The sequence below is a fragment of the Oncorhynchus mykiss genome, chromosome 28, assembly GCF_013265735.2.
Source record: "Oncorhynchus mykiss isolate Arlee chromosome 28, USDA_OmykA_1.1, whole genome shotgun sequence".
Taxonomy (NCBI): Eukaryota; Metazoa; Chordata; class Actinopteri; order Salmoniformes; family Salmonidae; genus Oncorhynchus; species Oncorhynchus mykiss.
Genome location: NC_048592.1, coordinates 743,471 through 755,875, shown reverse-complemented (window position 1 = coordinate 755,875; position 12,405 = coordinate 743,471). Strand labels below are relative to the sequence as shown.

Sequence of the window (12,405 nt, the reverse complement as noted above, 5' to 3'; positions counted from 1 at the left end):
CATCACTGCAACCTGAGAGCTCCTTCTCTATCACACACACTTTCCCCACTCTCAATTTCTCTTTCACACTTCCCCCACTCTTGATTGCTCCCCCTCTTTTTCCCCTGCCCTCCCTCTCCCCTTCCAGATTCACCTCAATCAGATAAGATCCCTGATCTACTTTCGCTTATAAATAGCAAAACACTAAAACATAAATAATCGGACACATTAAAACAAGTACAAGCCCTGTGCACGGCAGTGGGTCTTCTCCCAGATTGAGGTTATGGCAGGAAAAAACAGAGTGAGTATCCAAAACATGGAATAACCGCAGAGAAGGAAACATCTATCCTAGTGTGCAATTTTACATGCATTTAAATACAAACACTCCTTCCATCGTACAAAGAAATGACTAAGAACCAAAGACAGTCAGGTCTCCCTTGTAAAAGAGGTCTTCTGACATCATTGGGACGTCCTGATTAAATAAAGGATTAACTAAATAAGAACCCAGTGACTTACTTCTCTGGCAGTGCTTGTGCGTCCAGCAGCGTTCGTTGAAGAGGCCGTTGATGGTGGTCTGCTGACAGGTGGTCTTCCCCTTGGCCGCCCCAGGACACACGTCCCCGCACTCCCGGTCATTCTTATTGGCTACGATGTAGTTGTCCTCCACAGTGTCCAGGATCTTGGACCAGTCCAGGGTGGAGAGGTAGCAGAGGTCTGGGTTCTTCTCGATTCTCACCGCTCCTCTAGTGATATTCATCAGGCTATGGAGGCCGATATCCCTGAGCTGCAGCATTTCAAAGAAGACCAGAGCATAGTTGAAGAACAGGTTGTTACCTCGGATCACAGTGAGATTAGGGAAGAGGTCTTTGAGGCTCTCCATGCCGTAGACCCTGAACAGGAGGAGGAAGTCTGTGACCACGGTCAGTTTGGGGTAACTTAGGCCCCTGAAGTCCTCGGGCTTGGTCTTGAACATGAGGATGATTTTCAGGTGGCCCTCGATCACTGTGCAGTTCTCCAGGGAGCGCAGGTTGGTCACGTTGTTCCGGATGTCCTTACTGGAGCAGATTCCAGGGGATACTTCAGGGGAGCAGGAGAGGGGAATGGAAGAGAGGAGAGAGAAGTGGAAGGGGAGGAGACAAACTGATTAGTGATGGGATTCTGGCAACGATAGTATTGCACATCAAAAATATTCTGTCAAGACATTTATTGGTCTGCATATTTTTTGGTGTGTTGTCAATCTAAATTCTATGGACTTCATTAAAGAAGATTCCACAACCAACCACTTATGAGGAATAATCTGAGTGAGCGCATTATATCCTATTCATGCAATGTTATTTTTTACCTCCTGGGAAGAAAAAAAATGTATTTCAAGCACATTAATTTAATGATCAGTTCGGCTTTGTATTGTATCATATCCCCAAGAGTTGAGCTTTTTATAGTTCAAGAAATAAACCGCAGTAGGCTATTGTTTATTTTGCTTGCTACAACCTACTAAGTTCATTAAGAACACCTTCACGGGCCCTACCTCACTTATACATATCTTTATTTCAATTCAATACAACTTTTTTACTTATCCCCTCAGGGGCAATTATTGTGTTGTATCGAATGTGAATAACATTTGTGTAGACAGTGAACCCAAGCAATAGCCACATAAGTCTGATTAAGATGCTATATGTAGCCTAATTAATAAGAATATTGATGATATCTTAGTTAGCTCATTATTTCTGCAAATGGGAAATTATTCTTAACTGACCAACATTGATTAAGGGTTAAATACAATTGATAGATAAAATCTAACAGCTATTTCATGAAATGGTTGTACAGTATGCTATGCATAGTTCAGAGTAAGTGAATTGTGTAATATTTAATATAACCTTCATTGCAAAACCAGTTTTAGGGCAAAGAGACCAAGGACTATAATAAAAATAGACTAAAATAGTCTGGATTGAGAAGAAACAAATTTCACATCAATATATGTGGTTATGTATCTACAGTATCTTGGTTTGACGAAACCCATGCCTCTCTGCAGACAGTTGGTTCAGCAACCACATATCTGGGTGTTACCCACATTATAATATAGAGCGCCATCATTGGCTGTTAATACCCACATTCCAGTATTGAGCACTGTCATTGGCTGTAAGCATTATTCTACTAGGGGCCGCTGTCATTGGTTTCTTCCCACATTTTATTCCAATACGGAAGTAAGCTCTGTTATCACAACTGACAACTCTACTCTTATTTGGCATGGGGCTGGAGGCTGTAATTTAAGTAACTACACTCAACAAAAATATAAAACGCAACATGTAAAAAGTGTTGGTCTCATAATTCATGCGCACAAATAAAATATCCCAGAAATGTTCCGTATGCACAAAAAGCTTTTTTCTCTCAAATAAATTTTGTGCATACATTTGATTGCATCCCTCTTCGTGAGCATCACTCCTTTGCCAAGATAATCCATCCACCTGATAGGTGTGGCATATCAATAAGCTGATTAAACAGCATGTTCATTACACAGGTGCAACTTGTGCTAGGGACAATAAAAGGCCACTCTAAAATGTGCAGTTGTGTCACACAACACAATGCCACAGATGTCTCAAGTTCAGGAAGCGTGCAGTTGGCATCCTGACTGCAGGAATGTCCACCAGCGCTGTTTCCAGAGAAGTCAATGTTAATTTCTCTACCATAAGCCGCCTACAACGCTGTTTTAGAGAATTTGGCAGTACGTACAACCGGCCTAACAACTGTAGACCACGTGTAACCGCGCCAGCCCAAGATCTCCGGGTTCTTCACTTGCGGGATCATTGGAGACCAGCCACCTGGACAGCTGATGAAACGATGTTTGCACAACCAAAGAATTTCTGCACAAACTGTCAGAAACTCTCTCAGGGAAGCTAATTTCACTTTTGATGACTACTGGCACGCTGGAGAACTGTGCTCTTCACGGATGAATCACAGTTTCAACTGTACCGGGCACATGGCAGATAGTGTGTATGGGCGAGTTGTTGGGCGAGTTGTTTGTTGATTTCAACGTTGTGAACAGAGTGCCCCATGGTGGCAGTGGGGTTATGGTATGGGCAGGCATGAGCTACGGACAATGAACACAATTGCATTTTAATCAATGCCAATTTGAACGCAGAGATACCGTGACGAGATCCTGAGGACCATTGTCGTGCCATTCATCCACCGCCATCACCTTTTTTTTTATTTTAGGGACCAACAGACACATAACTTTAGTCCCAGTCATGTTAAGGCCTGATTTATGTATTTCAATTGACTGATTTCCTTATATGAATTAACTCAGTAAAATCTTTGAAATTGAATTTATATTTTTTCTTCAGTGTAAATTTTGCTCTCTAGGTTACAGAGAGCTGGTAGTCCCATCAGCCAAACTACCAGGTTTGAAACAGGGAAGAGATGCTAATTTTGCATAGAGTAGACCTAATCCACTATTAAAGTAGTCAAAACTAACATTAAGAACACCTTCCTAATATTGAGTTGCAGCCCCCCCACCCCAATTGAAACAATCCACGTCTCAATTGTCTAAAGGCTTCAAAATCCTTCTTTAACAGATTCTTAGTTACAATGACAGCCTCATTGAATTGCGAGAGAAAGAAAGAGACAGTCTGTGTGGGAAAACATTGAACCATGCGGTGCATACTCTGAAACCTGTCATTGCAACACTTATTTCCAAACAAGACGTTTCCGGATCGTGTTGATCTGTCATGATCACTGTTACTGCTCTGACTACACCCGAGTAGTAACACTGTAATTACTATAGTAAGAACAACTTTACTATGCCATTGTTACAGAGTAGCCTAATTTAGTAAATGCATTGTAATGGAGTTTTGTTATTACACAACTGGAATAAGGAACAATCCTTCCATTTAGCAATGACTAAAGACTAATAACATGTTATTAGAATGTTATTACTGCAGTAATTGCATTGTTACTACACAGATAAGTAGAGGTATAAGAACAAGTCTTACTAACAACTATAGAGGGCCCTGGTGTTGGACATCACGGGTTAATTAAGATATCCATCACAAACACCCCAAATCATCACCCATCATGAGAGCCCCTCTCAGAGAGTGTATGAGATAGAGAAACAGGGAGAGATAGATAGAGAGACAGGGAGAGAGAGAAAGCGGCAGAAGGGCTGAAGCGGTAAGATGACCCAAACAGATAGAGATACATACACAGGGAGAGACAGTAAATGACCCAAAGGAGCAGCCTGGGAACCAGAGAACAAACAGCTCCCAGCAGTGTGCTGTGGAGTGTGGACACACTGTTTGCGTCCCAAATGGCAGCCTATTCCCTTTACAGTGCACTACCTTTGACCAGGCTGGTCATGTCCCAAGTGGCACCCTATTCCCAACATAGTACACTACATAGGGAATAGGATGCTATTTGGGATGGACATCTCATTCAGCCAGAGCCTGGCATTCCTAACTGAGAATCTAATACAGTCCACTGTGGTGATAGTGACTAGTGTTGATAAAGTAGTGCACTATATACAGTGCCTTCAGAAAGTATTCACACCCCTTGACTTTTTCCACATTTTGTTGTGTTACAAAGTGGGTTTAAAATGGATTTGAGCAGCAGACTATGATCGATAATGTCAAAAGCCACATTGAAATATAATAAAACAGCCCCCAATCTTTTTATCATCAATTTCTCTCAATTTGTGTAAGTGCTGTGCTTGTTGAATGTCCGTCCCTATAAGCATGCTGAAAGTCTGTTGTCAATTTGTTTACTGTAAAATAGCCTGTATCTGCTCAAACACAATTTTTTTCCAAAAGTTTACTAAGGGTTGGTAACAAGTTGATTGGTCGGCTATTTGAGCCAGTCTTTCATAATTTGGTCAGATATACTTGGATGTGTAGTGTCAGTTTGTCGCTGGCATGTCATGACTAAATTTGCTAATCTTACCAATGAAAAAAAGCATTAAAGTAGTTGGCAATATCAGTTGGTGAACGATGGAGCGGAGTTTGCCTTTTGTCCCAAAATGTCATTTAAGGTGGTCCAAAGCTTTTTACTACCATTCTTATTGTCATGCATCTTTGTTTCAGTGTAGTTTATTCTTTTTATTAATTTTAGTCATATGATTTCTCAATTTGCAATAGGTTTGCCAATCGGTTGTGCAGACAGACTTATTTGCCATTCCTTTTGCCTCATCCCTCTCAACCATACAAGGCACATGATTACTGCATGCGATAGCTGTAGGATTAGCAGAGGCATTCAGGGCAGTTAGAGAGACATACATTAGGTTACTTACATTGTCTACCAACACCCGTGGTATAATGTACATTTGCTGAATGAAGCATTATGACAACTCAGCATGGTAGGGATTAACTGAGCTGGGCTTGGGTCATTGATAAGTCAGTGTCTCAACGCAGCCTTACAATTCTGCTTGGCACTGCAGGCCTTACTGCTCATAGAGTTTTGTTTTTCAAATCTGTTTTGGACTACGGACTGTCCAAATAGCAAGTTGCATGTGACCAAATAGGATGTGTGTGTTTGTTCAGGTAGCAGTCATTTGCAAACAAGGCTAAAGCAGTTGTCACAGTAACGACAGGTCTGTGTGCAGTGGTGTAGGCTGATTGGTGGTGGTGCTCATGCTTCCTATCCCTCAGAAGTTACGTAGCAAGCTAAGGTGACAATGCCTGCCATGGATGTTTCCCAGTTGCTTTGAATGTACAAAATTGTAAAAAGACTTTCAAATAAATCAGATTTAACCATTCAGACAAGTCATGGCCAGGAATCAGATTTGTATCCGACTTCAAACCACCTCCGAAGGTGGTTTGAAATGTGGCTCGAATAATATCCGATTCAGTGTGTTTTTTGGATGTTCAGACTGCAGGAAAAAGAACAGATTCGAATCGGATATGCGAATCAATAGGATTTGAATCACTTCAAACTGCCCATGTGAACATGGCTGAAGAGCTTTCTACACCCTGATTGTGCAACATTTGCCCATTATTATTTTCAAAACTCTTCAAGCTCTTTCAAATTGTTGATCATTTCTAGAAAACCATTGCTAGACAACCAGATTTAAGACAAAACTTTAACTAGGTCACTTAGGAACATTCACCATCTTCTTGGTAAGCAACTCCAGTTTAGATTTGACCTTGTGTTTTAGGTTAGAGCTCCTGCTGAAAGATGAATTCATCTCCCAGTGTCTGGTCGAAAGCAAATGGAAACAGGTTTTCCTTAAATGTTTGCCGGTGCTTAGCTCCAGTCCGTAAATTTTTTATTCTGAAACCTCCCCAGTTCAATGATTACAAGCATACCCACAAAATAATGCAGCCACCACTCTGCTTGAAAATATATGACCCAATTCAGGAAACTAGGTGTATGTCGCAAGTCACGACTTCACAGGCGAGCCGTTTGAACGTAAAAAAAATGTTTTCATCAAAATGTGTTTTTGTGGCAGAAATGCCTTCTTGAACATGTGAACTTTCATGTGCCTTAATAAGAAACTTGTATGTCATCTGTAAATATCAATACAATTGTTAACTTCTTGGTGAGAGGGGGGCAGTATTGAGTAGCTTGGATGAATAAGGTGCCCAGAGTAACTGCCTGCTACTCTGTCCCAGATGCTAATATATGCTTATTATTAGTAGTATTGGATAGAAAACACTCTGAAGTTTCTAGAACTGTTTGAATCATGTCTGTGAGCATAACATAACTCAAATGGCAGGCGAAAACCTGAGACAAATCCTACCAGGAAGTGGGAAATCTGAGGTTTGTAGTTTCATTTAAGTGATTGCCTATCCAATATGCTGTGTCTATGGGACCAGATTGCACTTCCCAAGGCTTCCAGCAGATGTCAACAGTCTTTAGAAAGTTGTTTGAGGTTTCTATTGTGGAAGGGTGTCAAATAAGAGCTGTTTCAACAAGTGGACTAGGCTGAGGCCAATCAGTTTACTGCGCGCAGTAATGTGTAATGAATACGCTATTGTCCGGTTGGAATATTATTGAAGATTTATTATAAAAAGACCCTAAGGATTGATTGTAAACATCGTTTGACATGTTTCTACAAACTGTAATGGAACTCTTGACTTTTCATCTGGATTTTGCGCTCGCGCATTGTGCCTTTGGAATAGTGAACTAAACGCGCAAACTAAAACGGAGGAATTTGGACATAAATATGGACGTAATCGAACAAAACTAACATTTCTTGTGGAAGTGGGAGTCCTGGGAGTGCATTCCGACGAAGATCAGCAAAGGTAAGTTAAGATTTATAATGCTATTTATGACTTTTGTTGACTCCACAATTTGGCAGGTAACTGTATGGCTTGCTTTTGTGGCTGAACGCTGTTCTCAGATTATTGAAAATTGTGCTTTTGCCGTAAAGCTTTTTTGAAATCTGACACAGCGGTTGCATTAAGAACAAGTTTATCTTTAATTCTATGTAAAACATGTATCTTTCATCAAAGTTTATGATGAGTATTTGATGTAGCTCTGCAATTTCTCCGGATGTTTTGGAGGCATTTCTGAACATGGCGCCAATGTAAACTGAGGTTTTTGGATAGAAATATGAACTTGATTGAACAAAACATACATGTATTGTGTAACATTGAGTCCCGGGAGTGTCATCTGATGAAGATTGTCAAAGGTTAGTGATTAATTTTAATTTTATCTATATTTCTGCTTTTTGTGACACCTCTCTTTGGTTGGAAAATGGCTGAATGCTTTCTGTGACTAGTTGCTGACCTGCTTTTGCCTAAAAGCCTTTTTGAAATCGGACACGGTGGTTGGATTAACGATTAACGATTAAAATGGTGTAAAATACTTGTATGGTTGAGGAATTTTAATTATGAGATTTCTGTTGTTTTGAATTTGGCGCCCTGCAATTTCACTGGCTGTTGGCGAGGTGGGACGCTAGCATCCCGAACGATCCCAGAGAGGTTAAGCCACAGAAAAAGTAAGCATCCTTCAGTCACTTCAGGAGTCCATCTTTGAATCTCTACCTTTTAAGCCTTCTCTCGATGCAGACACACTTTGTAGACTGGGATGAGCAGAACCATGTTATGATCCCAACCCCCAAGACTGGGTAGTGCCTTGGAAAAATACACACCTGGGATGTTACCATAACAGAGGTCCAGACAGGCTTCAGTTCGGGTAGGTAACATATTGCTGATATGATGGTAAATGTTGAGATGGATTGCACACATTAAAGTCTCCCATGATTAGCTTTACTGCTTCAGGTGACTGTCCCAGCCTGGGATACAAGGTCATGAATCAAGTCGGCAGCTTTGAGTGTGTCAGCAGAGGAGTCTATGTAAACAATAAATAAATCGGACTGGATTTATTTCCTGTGGCAGGTAGTATGGCCGTAGGTTAAGAGCAAGGAGTTCAATATCTTTAGTACAGACCTTGTGCTTAGTTGTAATATGGGCAGGATTGCAATATTTCTCATTGACGAATGCCCACTGTAGCCATGCAGCTCCACAACAGAGTCGGGATCATGTTCCATAAACCAGGTCTCAGACAGATCAAGCAGGATTGTCAGTACTCAGATGTATTGGGTACAAGCCCGTAACTCATCAGTCTTATTCCTTATGCTTTCTACATTGCCATGCATAATAGATGGAAGAGGTGTTCTGAAGGGCGTTTTTTTTCATCCGAATCCAAATTCCTCCTCTGCTGCCACCCTTCCTTGGTTTTGAAGCCTATCCTTGGGGACATGTTGATTGTCATGATGGTGGTACTCCATTGCAGTGTAGACTTGAAGCAAAGGGCCAGAGATGAAGCAGGACATCTCTTGTGTATGATATCGCGGCTCGCTGTATCCATTGAGGTCGACAGCTTGTTTGGTGCGTTTCACAAAAAAACTGATTAAAACTAAAAACAGCCAAAGTACTGTTATTTGCCTCATTATTAATTGTCCAATTTAAATGGCACTAAAAACATAGTTGGTTTAGGTATATCGCAAAGTGATTTATTCTCGGGATGGAACATTTGTAAAATACCAGGAAAATGTTCAACCCTACCACACAGCAGTGGCTGAGTGTGGTGGTTAGGCTTTCATCATATAACTTTATGCCCATCTGTAGAAAGCTGGTTACTCTCCAGAGGCAAATCATGATTCACCTGTACCAGATTCTATGATGACTAACATTGAGTTTTTACTATGACTGAACATTGATGCAAACAAATAATACCGCCGATGTCACAACGGTGTAGAACACAAACTGGTAGAACAGGGACAACCGTCACAGATGTAAGAGAGTTCATGAACAGTCGAGGGGTATCCTATTCCATCCATAACACCACAGGTATAGGGCTGCCTGAGCTCAAATGGCACCTTATTCCCTATATAGTGCACTACTTTTGACCAGGGCCCATAGGTAATATTGTGCCATTTGGGGAGCAACCTAGCTGTTAAGAGTCCTTCCTATCAACTTGGGAAAAAAACAAAGAGGAGATGTTTTGGGAACATCACGCAAACCGATGGAGTTACCATGGAAACCAGCCACACACGGACAGGCAGGCAGGCAGACAGGGGCTGCTGGACTAACTCATACAGACACATAGAGATAAGTCTGTGCCTCGGAGGTACTGTATAATCGATAAAAGGATCACGACTGAAGATTTCCACTGATCAATAATATCTCACACCACCACTGACAGAGTCTAACAGCCATTAAGAGAGTTGTAGAGGGGGGCTAACTATGATGTATTTCTATTCCTCAAAACAGCAGAATCCCCATGCAAAGGAATTCAAACTTAATTGGCTTTAATTGTCGTTTGTACCACCTCTCCTGTGCATGAAGAAATAACAGGGGTGATCAACTAACAACAGGCAGAGAGTTAAAATCAAAGGTCAGGATTGAGTCATAGGAAAGTCATGCTGGGAGGTTAACTCTGTAGGTGCTGGAGCAAACCACTGAATTGCCAGCAATGGATCATATAACACAGCAATAACAAGTAATGAAATAATATATTCGTAGAAACTAACTAGAAACTAACACAAAATCGTCTATTCCTAAACAGTCATCTGCTGTAGACTGTGAGAGGTTAACTCTGTAGGTGCTGGAGCAAACTGATCTGTTGAAATAGCACATAAAACTTTAGCAAAACTAATAGAAAAAAACACTGTCTATTACAATCTGCTGTCTGGAGATACAGGTCATTCATTCTAGAACCTAGACTTCAATTCTAGAATCCTTAAAGTCAATTGAGAATTTAGGTTCCATTGTCTATGATTAGAAAGAAAAAGCTCTGTAATTGAACAAGCTATTTATAAGGTGAAATTGAGAGATTATGAAACTGTCTGATAAGGTTTTGCAGAATATAAATAATATTACAGAATATAATAACATTTCAGAACATGAAAACCCAAAAATATGCTGCAGCTGTACAGTTGTCCTGACATGATTCTCCCGGAAGAAGATACCAAAAGAAACCCGCAAGCCAACTACATAAGGGCGGCTATGGAGCTTCTGATTCACTTCAAACACTCACCTACTCAAGAAGAAAACTCCAACATCAGCACTCTTATGTAGTGCATGTAGATACTTGCCTACATCTACTATGAATGCATTTAGATAGTATCTACACGAATGGGCTAAATAAACCTGCACTGAAAATGTCGCTGGTATGAGGCTACATATAGTACAGAGTCTGAGTGGCTGGTGAATTTTGTTTTCATCCACAGCCACACTGGCTGCATGCCTGGTTCCATAAACACTGTACAGGTCTCACTGTAAAAAAAATATTTAAAAAATGTAAACTTAAATCTCAATTAGACTAACCTGTATAAATAAAGGTTAAGTGAAAATGAAACGGTAGGTTGACCACACAGTTAATTTGATGCCCTTTTCTGAAAAAGTAGACAACAGGCGGGGGCAAGGGCACTGTCCAGATGTGTGTGAGTGCATCTCTCCCTCTACTCTCCCTCCTTCACTACAGGTCAAAGTAATCTACTACATACGAATAGTGTGCCATTTGGGACATAAACCTCTCCCTGGGCCTCACACGCCTCTCCCTCCTACACTAGTGTGGCCTCAGGAAGAACACAAACACCCAGCAGCTATTGCAACACTTCCCTTTTCAAGATTTTACTAGGTGGATCGTTGGTTTATTGTTTTCCAACATATGCTGCTGGAGCTAAGATCAGGGAGGCACTAGCGGATCAGACAATTGGCTGCAGCGGCGCGTGATGTAATCCATACCAAGAATGCCGTCAACTGAAATGCGTCTTCCGCATTTAACCCAACCCCTCTGAATCAGAGAGGTGCGGGGGGGCTGCCTTAAATTGACATCCATGTCTTTGGCACCTGGGGAACAGTGGGTTAACTGCCTTGATCTGGGGATTCGATCTAGCAACCTTTCAGTTACTGGCCCAACGCTCTAACCAGTACGCTACCAATAATAGACAGATTTCAGGTTTCAGACAACAGAACAGTAAAGGCACTTTAAATAATTACTAGCGGGCTCTTAACAAGGATTAGCGGTATTAACCATAGTCTGAGATCAACTATGCCTATGATGTTCTAAAAAATCTCTATAATGTATTAAAGGTACTTGATGGCGATTGATGAATAATTGCTTAAGCTTTTAGGAACTGTGCCTCTAGGACCTTCAAACCCAACTCTGGACCTCGAAGCCAGTTCCACTGCATTTTTGCTTTGTTCCCCTCAAATTAAATCAAATTGTATTTGACACATGTGGAAAACAATTTAAATTTCAAAAATGTAAACCTTTATTTAACTTGGCAAGTCAGTTAAGAACACTTATTTACAATGAAAGCCTAGGAACAGTGGGTTAACTGCCTTGTCAGCTCAGGGATTTGATCTAGCAACCTTTCGGTTAATGCTCAATGGCCCAACGCTCTAACCACCTGCCGCCCCAGAATAATGCTGTAATGTAACAAAATGTGGAAAAGTCAAGGAGTCTGAATACTTTCCAAATGCACTGTACTTCAGTCATTCCTCAAACTCACCAGCTGCATTAACTTTTACATATCCTGTTTCACATTACACAACGTAAAACAACCATTTTGAATGTTATATATAGTTTTTTTGCATCTCTGAACGATATTCTATCGACTCCTGGGGTCATTTCATGTTTTCATGTGTATCGATGCAAAACTCGTCATACCGGCTGTATTTCTGCATGCTTGACAGGCAATAGCTTAAACATACATGAAATGACCACGGGAATCGATAGAACATCGCTCAGAGATAGAAAAACGATAGAACATTCTTAATGGGTGAATCTTTCCTTTAACTGGTTGTTAGCTAGTTAGGTAACATGACTGAACAAGGTTGTTTGTTATCAAATCAATAATTAGCCACCCGGGAACAGTTTAAAACAGCTGTTTGTAAAAGTATATAAAATGAATGTGAATTTGTAAAAAGTCGCTCTGGTAATACGGGTCATCTCTTATTAATGGTGTGCCCTAGAGACAAGCCGTTT

At 40.8% G+C, this 12,405-nt stretch overlaps 1 protein-coding gene across 4 annotated transcripts in view; it reads right to left on the bottom strand.

The window, feature by feature from the left end:
* LOC100136604 (insulin receptor) overlaps nt 1–12,405 on the bottom strand; it is a 125,103-nt gene that overhangs the window by 102,231 nt on the left and 10,467 nt on the right. For all 4 annotated transcript variants that reach the window (XR_005040201.1, XR_005040200.1, XM_036966058.1 and 1 more), the window contains exon 2: nt 496–1,056. Coding sequence is in view for 2 of the 4 variants with exons in the window: in XM_036966058.1 (XP_036821953.1) it covers nt 496–1,056 (561 nt within the window). In the remaining 2 variants the exon portion in view is untranslated. The remainder of the gene's footprint in view (nt 1–495; nt 1,057–12,405) is intronic.